Consider the following 17,685-nt stretch of genomic DNA (forward strand, 5'->3'; position numbering starts at 1 on the left):
TTCCAGCAATGGGGCTCAATTCCCGCCACTGTCTGTAAGGAGTTTGTAATCCTCCCCGAGACTGTGTAGTTTCCTCCGGGTGCTCTGGTTTCCTCGCATAGTCTGAAGACATATGAGTTAGTAGGCTTAGGCCAATATATACTTGTGCGTCAAATCGATGCCGTACTCTACCCCGTAGCCTGATGCGCACCTCCCCAAAAATGTAACTACACATCGTGGTGACGCAGACCGTAACAACTGTGATTGGTCCACTTGGTAGCATCGCATTTCCTCCTACGCTGCAATAGCTTCCCATTGGGCAACTGAAGGGCAGGGAAGGAACTCTGGCTGCAATGTTTTCCATAAAGCTTTACAGACCTCCGAAATTATGGAGGACCCTGTGCTTGACGCCAGTTTGTAGCTAGCTGCTACAGCCTGTTGACTTCCTCCTGAAGCTAAAACTCGAATGGTGATTGCCAGTCTCTGAGTATACTGTGCGTACACTGATGTGAAATAAACGGTTGGAGACGATGAACCAAATCGTTAAATCTACCTGCCCACAACTGAAAATATTTGAAATGCATTTCCTCGTCCATGTCTCTCAGTGGCCGGACAAGCACAGAAAATTCACCCTCCTTCAGTTTCAGTTGCCATTGTTTGAAGTTTGAGTTTCTTCGTGTTGAGTTTCAACACGAAGAAACTCAACACAGTGGCATAGAAACCCCACTGCCAACTAGCATTTTGGCGGTGAATTGCAGAGCAATGTAGACACACCAACACACAAGTGTAAATGTTCACAACAGTGTAGGCCACTTGCGTAGGCTGCGGAGTAGGCTACTACGCAGAAGCATAAACCAGCGTTAATTGGTCACATGAGACGGCGTGGGCTTATTGGGCCAGAAGGGCCTGTTACCCTGCTGTATCTCATAAAGAACTTTAAATAAATAAAAACCACCCAGATTTTAAACACAGATAATGCTTCTTCACACTGAGCTAGTACACAATGAAAATTACGAAGGTTTCTCTTGCCACGCCTTATTCAAACTGTTTTAAACAGACTGCTGGCATAGTGTTCAGCAATCTCCTCCTTTATATGACCCACAGAACAATCTGTGGTTTGAGCAGAAACAGTTTGTACAGTAAATATGTACATCATTTAACTGCCCGGTGTGCCAATATTAAGATGGGAACCAGCTGTCCTCTCCTCTGTGCAGTTGTCTTCTTTACCCCCAGCCTCATAATTAGCTGGTATTGCATTGCCCGCAAAACATCACCGTAAATTGCCAGCGGTATCTTAGAATATCCCATCAAGGACTCCACAACTCGTGTCCTCAGTGTCAATTATCATTTATTTGTATTTGGTCTGTTTTTCTTCTTTTGCACATTGGCTGTTTGTCAATCTTTGTTCTAATGGTTCTGAGAATGTATACAGTACACAACCTGAAATTCTTAGTCTTCACAGACATCCACAGATTAACAAACCCCACTGAATAAAAGACAGAAACGTCAGAACTCCAAAGACCCCCTCCCCCCACGCACAAGTAGTAGGAGAAGTATCGACACTCCCCCTCCCCCCACGTGCACCGGCAGAAGCCCCACCCCCCACCATGCAAGCTATACCAAAAGCCCCCAAAGAGATCTTGATCTGGAGTCCGTCAAAAACTACAGTCCATCCCAACACTTCGACATCTCAGACAGGCTCCCTCCCAGCTGTGAGGGAGAGAGAGGTCACCCCTGCAATGAGAGTGGTTGCAGTGTGTAGCTTTTCATTGATTCTATTATATGTCTTTATTCTACTGTGAATGTCTGCAAGAAAAAGAATCTCAGAGTTGAACTTGATGACATGCACATAATAAATTCGCTTTGAACATTGAACTTTGAACTGTGAGAGTGTTTCATCATTAGAATTACCAGATCCTCTTCTCACGGATGCAGGCACTTCCTGAACACTCAGTCCAGGAGAAGTTTTTGATGGTTTGAATGGAATTGGAATAGCACGTTGCATTCTCGGGTTAACGGTTTCGGAGAGAGTTTTCAGTATCTTTCTTTGGCATTTCCCAGTATTACAAAAGCAACAAGGAACTAGCGAACAGAATTTGACCAGAAGAGGTGAATTGGTAAAGGGAATACGAGACTTTAGAAGAAGACGTGGCTTGGAATATGAGGAGGAGATTCAGCAGAAAGATTTCCTCCAGCACCATCAAAAAGTTGGATGCTTTTCCAAAAGTCGCTGATGTCTGCGTTGAAACCTCCATCACTGGCGGAGCAGGTGAACAAAGCATATTTCAGAACACTTTTACTGTTCCGAACCCTTATCCTTTCAGGGATATTCTGACAGCAACTAGACCACTATTGTACTTTCGGGGCTGTGTATTAACCAAGGACCTCCCATTTGTCTGAAAGGTGCAAATTAAAATGTGTTATTAAAACGTATTTGGTTTAGACTCTATTGCTTAAGACAGGTAACTGAAGTCAGCAGCCACAGACAATCTGCTGAGCAGCTCAACAGGTTGAGCAGCTTCTGTGGGGGGAGGGAATTGACAATGTTTTGGGTCAAGACCTTTCAGGTGCTGGGTTTTGACCTGAAACATCCTCAGCTTCTTTCTCCCCACAGACTCTGCTTGACCTGCTGAGTTCCTCCAGCAGGCTGCTGTTTGCTACAGACCTCCAGCGTCTGCAGACTCTTGTGTTGACCAGAAGGTAGTCTTCGGTTTATTCACCTCTGCACATTCTTTCAGACAGACTTGAATGCCTTGGGGTGAGTGACTAGGCAGTCGATGTGGTCCTGTCTTTTGTCAGGAAATGGCAATGTGATGAAAGGAGATAAGGGAGATCATATGCACATTTCTTCCATGCTGTGCCAAAAGAGTGAAGGAAGAGAGGGATAAAGAAAAGGGACAATGAAGGGAAGAAAAGAATGGGAAAGAGTGAGTGACAGAGAGTAAGAAGAGGAAAAGGATGGAGACAAATGATGGGGGGTGAGAGACACAGAGAGGTAGAGAGAGAGACAGAGAGGTGAGAGAAACAGAGAGTGAGAGACTGAGAGTGAGAGAGAATGGGATGGATGTGAGAGAGGGAAGAGAGTGAGAGAGGGAAAGTGCAAGAGATTGACAGACAGACAGATAGATAGATACAAGTCAGAAAGGAAGAACTTCTGGAAATTCCCGTCAATAGATGCTGCCTGATGTGCTGGATTTCTCTAGTACTTTGTGCATGTTGCTTCAGAAAAGAGAGTCGAGTTCTGGTGTCTGGTACTTCCTTACTTACTCCCTGTTATTTCGCTAGCATCTGGGACAGCAGTGAAGGTAAGCCACAACAAGGTTGTGGTCCTCTCGGAGGTGGTGTCTGGTAGACAACAAAACAGCATTAGGCATTTTAACAGACGGGGATACAGGGACCATGTACAGGCAGATCTGACTAGTTTAATTTCAAAGTCAAAGTCGAGTTTATTGTCATCTGCACAGTACTGTACTCCTGCTGCAAAAAAAAACTTCATGACGTTTGTGAGTGATGATAAACCCGATTCCGATATGGACTGAGAGTGGGAAGGGAGCAAGAAGAGTAGAATCATGATTGGGAAAAGGGGAAGGCAGAGGAGAGGGAATGGGAAGTACTAGAGAGGCGTTCTGTAATGATCCATAAACCAATTGTTTGAAATCAAATGACCTTGCCTGGTATCTCAAGGCTAGATGTGTCTGCGCCCATGCCACATCCCCACCCCTGACACTCCTTCTCTGCCACCTGTCCCTCATCCCTCCCACAGCACTCCACCCTCACCATTCCCATCATCATTTGCTCCCGCCACATTTACAAACTCTCTCTCTGCTCCACGTTGACAAATACAGTACTGTGCAAAAGTCTTGGGCACCCTAGCCATATGTACGTGCCTAAGACTTTTGCACAGACTTCACATACACACACAGGTGCAACGAAAAACTTACTTGCAGCAGCATCTCAGGCACAGAGCATCAGATAACCAACATTCTCAAGAAAAACAGAAAATAAACATAAGTTATACAAAATTATACAAGAAAGAACACGATTAGAACCAAACAGCCATTGTAATGCACAGCGATCGAGCTGATCATGGTGTTGCTGTACTGAGGTGGGGGTTAGGGCTGTGCCGGTCAGTTCAAGATCCAAAGTGGTTCTCGGACCTGCTGGTGTGGAACTTCAGGCATCTGTACCTCCTGTCTGATGGTGGCCTGGCCCAGATGGAGGGGATCTCTGATGATGGAAGCTGACTTCTCGAGGCAACCCCTCCTCTAGATACTACCGATAGTGGGGAGCGATGTGCCCATGATTATTGGGCTGAGTCCATCACTTTCTGCAGCCTGTTACATTCCTGCACATTCAAATTGCCATACAGTAGTGTAACATTTAATGCATCCCTTTACAGCGCCACCTATTAGATTGGGATTCAGTTCTCACCACTGCCTGTGGTTCGTACGTTCTCCCTGTGACCACGTAGGTTTCCTCTGGGTGCTCCAGTTTCCTCCCACTTTGTAGAAAAGGTGAGAGTTAGTGAGTGGAGGTCATGTTCTATTGGTACCAGAGCGATGGCGACACGTATGGGCTACCTCCAGCACAGCCTCATTGATTTGATTTTACACAAATGACACGTTTCACTGTGCAGGCCCGATGTTCCGAAGTACATGTGACAAATAAAGCTAATCTCATTTAATTTGACATCATGATCAGTGCAGACAAGGTGGGCTGAAGATTTAAGATTCAACATTCAAGATTGTTTAAAGTCATTTCCAGTACACAAATGTAAATAAGAACGGAGCAATTGTTACTCTGGATCTGATGCAGCATAAATAAAACAAAAAAGATAAAGAACACAATAATAAAAAGTACAGTATATATAAATACATAAGATAGCTGTCATGGTTCGGTCCATGAAGACTGGATTCCGGTTCATGCTCCGGTCCATTGCTGCTTATTCCAGGTTTTTTTGTTTTCCCTTTTTTCTGTTGGCTGCTCTAATTGAGGCAGCTGATTCACATTTTGGGCTGGCTGCATAAATAGCTCCTTGGTTCGGCCACTAGCCAGGAATTCAAGCACTTTATTAAAGAAATGGTTGTAAAACTGGATGTAGTGTGTATTCAGGAAACTTGGTTGAAACCAACTTTAGACTTTGTGGTATATGGGTATACAATGATAAGGAAAGATAGAAATCTAGGGGGAGGAGGGGGTTGTGCTATGTTAATCAAGCAGGGTATACCATATAGGGTACTGGAAAAAGGAGATGATCAGGAATACATAGTGGTGGAAGTGTGGGAGAGAGGGGAGGGAGTGGTTATAATTAACTACTACAATCCATGTAAGAGGTTGGATTTGGACAGCCTATTAAAGATACAAGGACAAAACAGACATAAAGTAGTGTGGTGTGCAGATTTCAATGCTCATAGCACAATATGGGGGGATCAGATTACAGATCCAAATGGAAAGGTAATTGAAGATTTGATGGAAGAAAGGGAGTTGGTGTGTATGAATGATGGTAGCGGCACAAGGGTAGATATAACAACAGGAACTGAGTCAGTGTTAGATATTACGTTAGTGTCTAATACCTTGGCTGGCATTAGTAACTGGGAAGTTTGGACTGCTTCAACAGTAGGCAGTGATCACTACCCAGTTTTGTGTTCAGTGGGTGAAAGAGTTGAAGTAAGACCAGGTGGCGGAACCCCAAAGTGGGTGTTTGAAAAAGCTGATTGGGGTAAATTCCAGAAGTTGAGTGAAGAAGGGTTGACAAAGATTGATATTTCTGGAAATGTAGATGAATTAAACAGTCAGGTGACTTCAGCAATTATCATGGCAGCAGAAGGATCTATACCTAGGAGTAAAAATAGGATGAATAGAAAACTGGTACCATGGTGAACAGAGGAATGTTGTCAGGCTGTAAGAAACAGAAATAGAGCATTCAGGCTAGTTACAAGAACCCATAATATGCAGCATTTGATTCAATATAAGAAAGCACAGGCAGTGGTGAGAAGAACTATATGTCAAGCTAAAAGGGCAAGTTGGAGGAGTTTTTGCGACAAGGTAGGAAGAACAACACCTGTGGGAGGGGTATGGGGAATGATTAAGAGGATGGGAGGAGATAGAAGGGAATGGGAATATCCAGTAATGATATCTGAGGAGGAAACGGCAGTCTCCAGTAGGGATAAGGCTGAGGTCATGGCCAAGTCATTTGTACTGATACACAGTTCAGAAAATTTGTCTGAAGAAGGGAGAAGAAGAAGGGAAAGAATAATGAGCCAACACCCAGGTATGTTAAGCAGGAGGGAAGGAACAGATGATATAATTGATGATCCATTTACATTAGCAGAAATGGTGAGAGCAATAAAGAGTTCGAGACCAACCTCCCCAGGGAAAGATCTGATATGCTCTGTGATGCTAAAAAATCTAGGAGAAGGAGCGCTCTTGAAGTTGCTGCATTTTTATAACAGGGTGTGGGAGGAGGGAAGATTACCAAGTGCATGGAAAGAAGCAATAGTAATTCCAATAAGGAAGCCTGGCAAGGATCTGTCAAAACCCACTAGCTACAGACCAATTGCATTAAAATCAAGTATATGTAAGATAATGGAAAGGATGATAACAGAAAGGTTATCATATGAGCTTGAGAAAAGGGGAATGCTGGCAAGTTATCAGAGTGGTTTTAGAAAGGGAAGGAATTCCATGGACTCAGTGATTATGTTAGAGGCTGAAATAAGGAAGGCCCAGGCAAATAGAGAGTCAGTAGTGGCAGTGTTCTTTGACATTGAAAAAGCCTATGATATGATGTGGAAGGAAGGATTATTAATTAAACTGCACAAGATGGGGGTTGGTGGGAGAGTTTTTAATTGGATTAAAGATTTTTTGTTTGGTAGAAAAATTCAAGTTTGGATTGGATCAGAATTATCAAAACAGTACATAGTGGAAAATGGCACACCTCAAGGTAGTGTGATTAGCCCGTTACTTTTCATCATTATGATCAATGATGTCTTCACAAAGGTACCAGTGGATATAGGTAGGTCACTGTTTGCGGATGATGGGGCCTTGTGGAAAAGAGGCAGGAACATGGACCATATAATCAGGAAACTACAAGAAGCAATTGATGGTGGAGTGGGGTTATGATTGGGGATGTAGATTTTCAGTAGACAAAAATCAATCTGTATTTTTTACCAGGAAAAGGGTTGAGGTAGGGAAGAAGTTAAGGATGTATGGGGTTGAATTAGAAAGGGTTGCATCATTTAAATTTCTGGGAGTTATATTTGATTCACGATTAACATGGGCAGACCATATCAGGAAAGTTGAGGAGAAATGTAAAAAAGTAATAAATGTGATGAGGTGTTTGACTGGTAGGGAATGGGGAGCAAGTTGTTTAGCTTTGAAGAGAATGTATGTGGCTTTAGTAAGATCTGTATTGGATTATGGAAATATAGTATATGGATCAGCAGCTAGGTCTCTTATAAGGAAACTGGATGTGATTCAGGCTCAGGCCTTGAGAGTGTGCAGTGGGGCTTTTAAAACATCACCAGTGTCAGCACTACAGGTAGAAATGGGAATAATGCCTTTGGAACTAAGAAGGACGCAACTGATGGCAAACTACTGGGCTAACTTGCAGGGGCACAATGATTCTCACCCTACTAAAGGAGTGTTGCAGGAGTGCTGGGAAAATGGGAGGTTTCAGAGGGATACCTTTAGTCGGGTAGGGAATGATATCACGAAAGAATGTGGAGTATTTGCTCTGAGGATAAGTCCTTCAGTAGTTTATCCGGTTGTAGCTCCATGGAAGCTTGTATGGCCTGACATAGACTGGCATTTGTTAGAGGTAAAAAGGAAAGAAAGATATAAAACAGATTTGGTAAATGCATTTAACTGTCATGTGATGGAAAAGTATAGTGATTATACTCACATTTATACGGATGGTGCGAAGGAACCTGCAAGAGGAGTAACAGGGTTTGGGGTGGTAATACCAGCAAAAGAAATTGGAATCAGCAGAAGAACATCTAATAAGTTAGGGGTGTTTACAGTGGAGATGCTGGCAGTGTTGGTTGCGTTGCAATGGGTGCAGAAAGCCAGACAAGTCAAAGCATTGATATGTTCAGATTCATCCTCAGTTCTAGCAAGTTTAAGGTCTTTTCACACAAACAGTCAGCAAGATGTACTTTATGAAGTCCTTCAGTTAGTTACAAGAATTGCAAATCAGGGAGGTCAGGTAAAATTTCTATGGGTTCCAGCACATGTAGGGGTGAAGGGGAATAGAGGGTGGATGAGTTGGCAAAGAGGGCGTTAAAGAAAGAAAATGTGGAAGTGCACATTAGTATCAGTAAAGCAGAGGTTAAGTGTGTAATCTGGGAAAAAGTCAACCGAATGTGGCAAGAAAGATGGGACAGGGAGGGGAAAGGGAGGCATTTATATCAAATACAAAAGAGTGTTGCAGTTACTAGGGTAGGTAATGGAAACAGAAGAGAGGAAATTGTGTGGACTAGGTTAAGGCTGGGGCATTGTGCATTAAACAAAACATTGAAAATGATAGGGAAACACCAGACAGGATTGTGTGAGGAATGTCAGGAAGAGGAGTCAGTAGAACATGTAGTTCTGAGTTGCAGGAAGTATGGGATACAGAGGGAGATGATGAGAAATAAATTAAGGGAGTTGGGGATGCAGGAATTCACATTAAAAGGGTTGCTGGGCATGGGTGAGAGAGCACAAGTCCGGGTATTTTTAGTGTTTTTAAGGGGTACAGGAGTTTTTTTATAGAATATGACAAATAAACAGGAATAGGATACTGGGATGGTCAAAGATGGGAGGGTGAAGTGTAGGTTTGTGTGTGTGTGTGATTGGGTGAAGGGATTTAGAATGTATGTCTAGTGCACATTCTGGAGCAGTGGGTGGTGGTAATGCACCATAAAGCTGGATGCCAACCGCCGTGAAACAAGATACAGAGAGACAGAGCTTCAGTTGCTGGTTGTTCCTGTTCAAACTCCCTGTCTGAATCCCTTCTCTGCCCCTGCCTCCTGAAGTCTTGCCCTGTAACCAGTGTCTGAAGCCATGTTGTTCCTTGCCTGCACTGCTGTCAAGTTCAACTGCTGGAGCAAGATAGGAACTGTCCATTGTTGTTTGGAACTGTCTCTGTGTCTATGCCTTTGCTAGGTAGGTCTGGCTGTTTGCTGCTACCTGTGTTGGGGAACTGTCTCTCTGTGTTCTGTGTATGAGTCCTGGCCCTATGTCCTGCTCCCTAGGAGGAGTCCTGACTCTGTGTTCCAAGGCACTGTGATCCTGCCCTCCCTCGACCAAGGCTCTCGTTCTGTCCTGTAGCCTTGTCACGTCCTTGCCTTGAGGAATCCAAGCCTCGTCATGTCCTCCCCTAGTTCCGGGGTCTGAGTCTGAGTCAAGACCCAGGTTCTGGGTCCTTGTCTAGTCTCTGGCTCGGAGACCAAGCCCAGGCTCCTAGTTCCCAGTTCCTAGTCCTGGTCCTGTTTGCTTAGCCCAGGTCTGTGTTCTTATCCTAGCTCCTAGTCTGCATCCAGTCACATCCCTAACTCTAGTCTCTAGTCCTGTCCTGTTCCTAGCACTTCAGTGTCTGTGTCTTGCATTTGGGTCTGCCCCAGCACCCCCATTGTGACAATAGCCTGTATACCTAGATTGACTGGATATCCATAAAGTGACACTAGGTGCAGGAGTGTCTGTACATAAAGTGACTCTGACAGGAAATGATGGTGGTTGGGGGTGTAGAGAGGTGAGTTAGTGAGTGGATGTGTTGATCAGAATTGCTGCTTGGAGAAGGTAACTGTTTTTGAGCCTGGTTGTCCTGGTGTGGATGCTACGTAGTCTCCTCCCTGATGGGAGAGTGACAAACAGTCCATGAGCAGGGTGAGTGGGACCCTTCATAACGTTACTAGCCTTTTCCAGCACCTTTCAGTGTATATGTCCTCTGCTTTCTCCTCAGAAAGTAGAGACATTGGTGAGCTTTTGTGAAGGACCTGTTCTTGTGTTGAACTCTTCTATGTTTTATCCGAAGATCAATTCTGAATTCTGTCTGAGGAACTCCATCTGACAAATGAAGGATTGAAAGATGGTTGGATTGTACAGAAGGTTCACTAATTTACCTTCTGTTCTTTCTTTGTAGTTTCTCTGCTCACATTCGCACTGATATCTGCACTAACTGTGGGAGAGTACTGTTATTACCGCAACACCTGGATTAGCTACAGCTACCAAGTGGACACAGATACGTCCAGGTACAATTTACAGATGTTTCCTTACATTCGTTTTCAGAGAGTTAGCAATGACACAGGCACTTAAGATAAAATAAGATTAAGATTAACTCTTTCTGTCACACGTCCATTGAAACATCTGTATCAAATCCGCAAGGATTGTACTGGGCAGCCTATAAATATCGCTATACTCTCAGCGCTAACATTTTAAAAATTATTTTATTTATCCACCTATCTATTTATTGAGATACACATGGAACAGGCCTTTATGGCCCCTTGAGCGCTGCTGCTCAGCAATCCCTCGATTTAATCCTAGCCTAATTATGGGACAAATTGCAATGACCAATTAACCCACCAACTGGTAAATCTTTGCACTGTGGGAGGAAACCAGGGCACCCAGAGGAAACCCATGCGGTCACGGGGAGAACATTCAAACCTTTGCAGGCAGTGGCGGGCAGACATAGCATGCCCCCAGCTTACTTACCCTAAAGCCTGCTTGTATTTACCCTATCTATATCTCTCATAATTTTGAATACCTCCAAGTCTCCCCTCATTCTCCTGCACTCCAGGGAGTAAAGTCCTAACCCATTGAACCTTTCCCTAGAACTTACTTTATTGTCATCACACAAGAGGTCCATTCAAAGAAGCTGCACTTGAGCCCAGTGGTACGGTTCTCTGCCCGATGAGGGGGGAGCGAAGGGAATGTCCAGGGTGGGAGCTGGGAGGGGCTCCGTGTTGGCACCGGAAAGTGCAGATGCTCCGTCACGGGATGTAGGTGCCACGGTCAAGGGCAGCATTGCTTGCTCCTCCCCAGCTCGCAGCGAGCTGGCCTCTTGAACCACTGCAGTCTCAGTGACAAAGGAAGACTATGGGGTTTTTGGAGGAAACAAGAACTGACGAGTTCTGCAGTCAATACCAAACATTGAAGCCCAAAGGTTGATCAGAAGTCTGGAAACTGAAGCCCAGTGGCTAGAGCCCTGGATCTGTGAGTCTGCAATATTTATTTATTTAGTGACAAGGGCCTTTCCGGCCTACTGAACTGCACTGCCCACCAACCCACCTATTTAACCCTAACCTAATCACAGGACAATTTACAATGACCAATTCACCGACTAACTGCTACGTCTTGGGACTGTGGGAGGAAAACTGAAGGAGTCCTCATGCACACGGGAAGAACATACAAATTTGAACTTTGAACTCTGAGACCTCGAGCTGTAATAATAGTGTATTGGCATGGATAGTGGATTGGCTAACCAATAGAAGGCAGAGAGTTGGTATAAATGGGTGTTTCTCCGCTTGGCAGTCAGTGGTGAGTGGGGTGCCGCAGGGGTTGGTGCTGGGCCCGAGGCTGTTTACCATTTACATTGATGATTTGGAAGTGGGGACTGAGGGTAGTGTAGCAAAACTTGCTGATCACACTAAACTGAGTGGAAAAGCAAATTGTACAGAGGATGTGGAGAGTCTGCAGAGAGATATAGATAGGTTAAGTGAGTGGGCCAAGATCTGGCAGATGGAATGCAACATTGGTAAATGCAAGATCATCCACTTTGGAAGGAATAATAGAAGAGCAGATTATTATCTAAATGGTGAAAGTTTGCAGCATGCTGTTGTGCAGAGGGACTTGGGAGTGTTTGTTCATGAATTGTAAAAAGTTGGCTTGCAGGTACAACAAGTTATTAAGAAGGTAAACTGAATGTTGGCCTTCATTGCTAGAGGGATTGAATTCAAGAGCAAGGAGGTCATGCTGCAACTACACAGGGTACAGGTGAGGCTGCACCTGGAGTACTGTGTACAGTTCTGGTCTCCACACTTGATGAAGGATATACTGGCTTTGGAGGCAGTGCAGAGGAGGTTCACCAGGTTGATTCCAGGGATGAAGGGGTTAACCTACGAGGAGAGATTGAGTCGCCTGGGAGTATACTCTCTGGAATTCAGAAGAATGAGAGGGGATCTTATAGAAACATACACAATTTTGAAAGGGATAGATAAGTTAGAAGTAGGAAAGTTGTTTCCATTGGTAGGTGAGACTAGAACTAGGGGACATAGCCTCAAGATTCGGGGGAGAAGACTTAGGACGGAGATGAGGAGAAACTGTTTTTACCAGAGTGGTAAATCTGTGGAATTCTCCGCCCAAGGGGGCAGTTGAGGCTTCCTCACTAAATATATTTAAGAAACAGTTAGATAGATTTTTACATAGTAGGGGAATTAAGAGTTATGGGGAAAAGGCAGGTAAATCAACGGCGATGAAGGAATGATGTTACGTTGCTCACAGAATCTTCCCCACTTGTATTGCTGTGTGAAGGTAGAGGTGTTAAGCTGTGTAGAGAATCATCCTCTTCCAATAACTGCCACAAAAATTCCAATTCTTCCCACCCAGTCAGTGTTTGCAGGATTGCCTGTCCATTGTATTTTCACTGTAGCCATGACGATAAAGTCTACAACATCAAATGCTGGAGGAACTCAGCAGATTAGAATCAGAATTACGTTTGATATGACTGGCATACGTCGTGAAATTTGTTTGTGGCATCAGTACATTACAATATATAAAAACACTATAAATTACAATAAGAGATGTGTATAAATTTGAGTAAATAAGTAGCACAAAAAAAGAAAGTGGTGAGTTAGTGTACATGGGTTCAATGTCCATTCAGAAATTGGTTGGCAGAGAAGAAGGATCTGCTCCTAAGTCGCTGAGTGTGTGCCTTCAGGCTTCTGTACCTCCTTCCTGATGGTGGCAATGAGAAGAGGACATGATCTGGGTCGTTTGTGTTGGATGCCACCTTTTTGAGGCGTCGCTACTTGATGTCCTGCATGGGCCTTGTGCCCATGATGGAGCTGACTGAGTTTGCAACTCTCCGCAACTTAATTCCATCCTGCGCAGTAGCCCTGTCCCCTCCCCATACCAGACGGTGATAGTCAGTTAGAATGCTCTTCACAGTACATCTGCTGAAATTTGCAAGTGTCTTTGGTGACGTACCAAATCTCCTCAAGCTCCCAATGAAATACAGCCACTGCTGTGCCGCCTTTGTAATGACATCAATGTGTTGGGCCCAGGACAGATCCTCAGAGCTGTTGACATCCAGGAACTTGAGAATGTTACTCGGGTTTTGCAGCATCTGCAGAGTCTCTTGTGTTAGTGATTATATTCTGCATTGTTTTGTTTATAGTTTGCATAGCCCTGGTGTACGTCTGTACACAATGATCTGTCTGGATGGCATGCAAACAAAACTCAGTACATGTGTCAATAATAAGACAGTTACCAAATCTAAATTTCTACTAATGTCCTTTGAATACACAGGGAGCTAATATTCTGTAAATTGTAAACCAATTTTAATTTGCTCAGAATACATTAGCCCAGAGAGCATCAACTCAGTAGTGTAGCAGTTAGATTCAGAGTCATTGAAAAGCACAGAACAGAAACCAGCCCTTCAGCTCATCCAGGCAAAGCTGAACCATTTAAACTGACTAGTCTCATTGGCCTGCACCTGGGCCATAGCCCTCCTTACCCCTACCATCCACGTACCTGTCCAGAATTAAACATTAACATCAAGCTTGCATCCACCACTCGCGCTAGCAGCTGGTTCCACACTCTCACAACCTTCTGTGTGAAAAAGTTTCCCCTCATGTTCCCCTTAACTTCTCACCTTTCACCATTAACCCGTGACCTTGTGGAATGTGTGGGTTTCCTCCAGATGATCTAGTGTCCTCTCACAGTCCGAAGACGTATCAGTTTGTAGGTTAGTTGGTCATTGTAAATTGTTCTGTGATTAGGCTAGGGGTAAATCGGCGGGATGTTGAGCCAGAAGGGCCTGTTCCCCACTATCTCTAAATAAAAATAAGTAAATAAATAAAACTAGACTACCTGAGATTTGAGACATTTACAGTACATCGTGGATTTAAAGGTTCAGATTAGGTGATTAGGCCATGATTAGGATGTGGATCTTAACTAGGGTTGCCAACTGTCACATATTAGCCGAGACATCCCGTATATTAGGCTAAATTGGTTTGTCCCATACGGGACTGCCCTTGTCCCGTATTTCCCCTGCTAAGGTAGAATGTTCCTATGAAACCCTTCGTAAGCCGAAATGACGTAAAGCGCAGAAGCAATTACTATTAATTTATTTGGGAAAATTTTTGACCATTCCCAGACCCGAAAAATAACCTACCAAATCATACCAATAACACATAAAATCTAAAATAACACTAACATATAGTAAAAGCAGGAATGATATGATAAATACACATCCTATATAAAGTAGAAATAATGTATGTACAATGGATCAGAATTCGGGAAGATTAAGCTAAAACCGATAAGATAGGTGGAGTTGTGGATAATGAAGTAGGTTTTCAAAGCTTGCAGAGAGATTTAGGCCAGTTAGAAGAGTGGGCTGAAAGATGGCAGATGGAGTTTAATGCTGATAAATGTGAGGTGCTACATTTTGGTAGGACTAATCAAAATAGGACATACATGGTAAATGGTAGGGCATTGAAGAATGCTGTAGAACAGAGGGATCTAGGAATAATGGTGCATAGTTCCCTGAAGGTGGAATCTCATGTGGATTGGGTGATGAAGAAAGCTTTTGATATGCTGGTCTTTATTAATCAGAGCATTGAGTATAGGAGTTGGGATGTAATGTTGAAATTGTACAAGGCATTGGTGAGACCAAATTTGGAGTATTGTGTACAGTTTTGGTCACCAAATTATAGGAAAGTGTCAACAAAATAGAGAGAGTACAGAGAAGATTTACTAGAATGTTACCTGGGTTTCATCACCTAAGTTACAGAGAAAGGTTGAACAAGTTGGGCCTTTATTCTTTAGAACGTAAAAGGTTGAGGGGGACTTGATAGAGGTATTTAAAGTTATGAGGGGGATAGATAGAGTTGACGTGGATGGGCTTTTTCCATTGAGAGTGGGGGAGATTCAAACAAGAGGACATGAGTTGAGAGTTAAAGGGCAAAAGTTTAGGGGTAACATGAGGGGGAACTTCTTTACTCAGACAGTAGTAGCTGTGTGGAACGAGCTTCCAGCAGAAGTGGTTGAGGCAGGTTCGATGTTGTCATTTAAAGTTAAATTGGACAGCTATATGGACAGGAAAGGAATAGAGGGTTATGGGCTGAGTACAGGTCGGTGGGACTAGGTGAGAGTAAGTGTTCGGCACGGACTAGGAGGGCTGAGATGGCCTGTTTCTGTGCTGTAATTGTTATATCGTTATATGATGTAGAAAAAGAATCACGTCATGCATGCGCACACAGGTGCCCGCACAAGGCTTCATGGTCATTGTAGTCTGTCTTGGTGTAAAGACAAGTGTCCCGTACTTGACTGTTACTTTTGTCCCTTATTTGGGAGTGAGAAAGTTTGCAACCCTAATCTTAACGATGACAAAACTGTGGTCACTGATAAGAGACTTGTGGTCATTGCTATCTTCTAGCCTGAAGACCATGGTGCCTTCACGTCTGTGGGTATTAGCATTGTCTGGACTGTGGATGGTTGGTGGTTAGGCCTTGAGAACAGGAGGTAAACGGAATGGGGGCGGGTAGAATGTTCGATGCAGAATTGACAAAAGGGACCTGAGAGTCAAATGCCAATGGCTGGTATGGAATCATAAGACATAGGAGCAGAATTAGGCACTCAGCCCATCGAGTCTGCTCCACCATTCCATCATGGCTGATTTACTATCCCTCTCAACCCCATTCTCCCGTTTTATTTGGAGATACAGCCCTTCCAGCCCAATGAGCCTATCTCCCAACAATCCACATGTTTAATCCCAGCCTAATCACAGAACAATTTAGAATGACCAATTACTTCCTAAACCAATATGTTTTTGGACTGTGGGAGGAAACCAGAGCATCTGCAGGAAAACCACTCATGCACACAGGAAGAAATGTACAAACTTCCTTACCACAGTCGCCAGAATTGAACTTTGAACCCTGACACCCCAAGCTGTAATAGCGTCATCTTAACCGCAACGCTACAATGCAGCATTGATGCCCTTACTAATCAGGAATCTATCAACCTCCGCTTTAAATATTCTCAATAACTTGGCTTCCACAGATTCATCACCCTCTGGCTAGAGGAATTCCTCCTCACCTCTGTTCTATTGATGGGCTGAAGGGCCTGTCAGAGTGGTATAAGCATGTGATTTTCCAAGGCCTACACCAGAAAAGGTCACTGGCTGCAGTCTACCGTCACTGAAAACTTGTACGTGTCCACAAAAATGCGGCAGGAGGATCATCACAGACTCTACTCACCCTGCAAACCGCCTTTTCCAAAAGCTCAAACTAGAGAAAACCTGCAAAAGCCCCCTTCTGGAAAGTGCTATAGGGCTATTAAAGCAAAAATTTCATGCCATCTGAAAAGTTTCTTCCCCTGGGTAGTTAATCTGATCAATCATTCTAATTAACCTCCCCACCCCCTTCTATCCATTACCTCAGTCATTGCATTGAACTGTAAACACTTTAAACCATTTGGTATAATGCTGAGTACATTATAAATACATGCTGGTATTTATGTATTTATGCACATTATATTCCACATTCGGTGCTCCCAGTGTGGCCTCCTGTATATCGGTGAGACGCATTGTAGATTGGGAAACGGCTTTGCAGAGCATCTACGTTCCATCTGCTAGGTGAAGTGGGATCTCTCAGTGGCCATCCATTTTAACTCCACTCCCCATTCCCATTCCCATTCCCATCCACTGTCATGATGAGGCCATACTCAGGTCGAAGGAACAACACCTTATATTCCATCTGGCTAGCCTCCAACCTGATGATTTCTCGAACTTCTGGTAATACCCCCAACTCCACCTCCTTTGCCATTCCCCAACTCCTTTTCCCTCTCTCAACCTTATCTCCTTGCCTTCCCATCACCTCCCTCTGGTGCTCCTCTCCCCTTTTCCTTCTTCCATGGCCTCTGTTCTCTCCTACCAGACTCCCCCTTCTCCAGCCCTGTATCTCTTTCACTAATCAACTTCCCAGCTCTTTACTTCATCCCTCCTCTCCCTGTTTCACCTACCACCTTTTGTTTCTCTTTTCTCCCCATCTTCTAAATCTACTCATCTTTTTTCTCCCATCCTGCTGAAGGGCCGCGGCCTGAAACATTGACTGTACTTTTTTTCCATTGACGCTGCCTCTCCTGCTGAGTTCCTCCAGCATCTTGTGTGTGTTGCTTGGATTTCCAGCATCTGCAGATTTTCTTTTGTTTGTGACTTAACATCTAACTTTATTTTTTACATAATTCTTTATTCTTTACAATTGTTGAAAGTTGTTGTCTTTATCGCATGACACACCAACACACCACAGCAAATTCCTAATCCATGTAAATGGCCATTTGTTAGGTACAGCTGCTCGTCAATGCAAATATCTGATCAGCCAATTGCGTGGCAGCATCTCAGTGCATAAGAGTATGCAGACGTGGTCAAAAGGTTCAGTTGTTGTTCAGGTCAAACATCAGAATGGGGTAGAAATGTGATCTAAGTGACTTTGATCATGGATTGTTTGTTGGTGC

At 43.9% G+C, this 17,685-nt stretch overlaps 1 protein-coding gene across 1 annotated transcript in view; it reads left to right on the top strand.

Moving 5' to 3' along the window:
- Positions 1-2,139: 2,139 nt before the first annotated feature.
- LOC140205313 (endoplasmic reticulum-Golgi intermediate compartment protein 2-like) overlaps positions 2,140-17,685 on the top strand; it is a 61,887-nt gene continuing 46,341 nt past the window's right edge. The window contains exons 1-2 of the mRNA XM_072272862.1: positions 2,140-2,248; positions 10,097-10,205. Coding sequence (XP_072128963.1) covers positions 2,140-2,248; positions 10,097-10,205 — 218 coding nt within the window. The remainder of the gene's footprint in view (positions 2,249-10,096; positions 10,206-17,685) is intronic.

This window comes from Mobula birostris, chromosome 11 (assembly GCF_030028105.1).
Source record: "Mobula birostris isolate sMobBir1 chromosome 11, sMobBir1.hap1, whole genome shotgun sequence".
NCBI lineage: Eukaryota > Metazoa > Chordata > Chondrichthyes > Myliobatiformes > Myliobatidae > Mobula > Mobula birostris.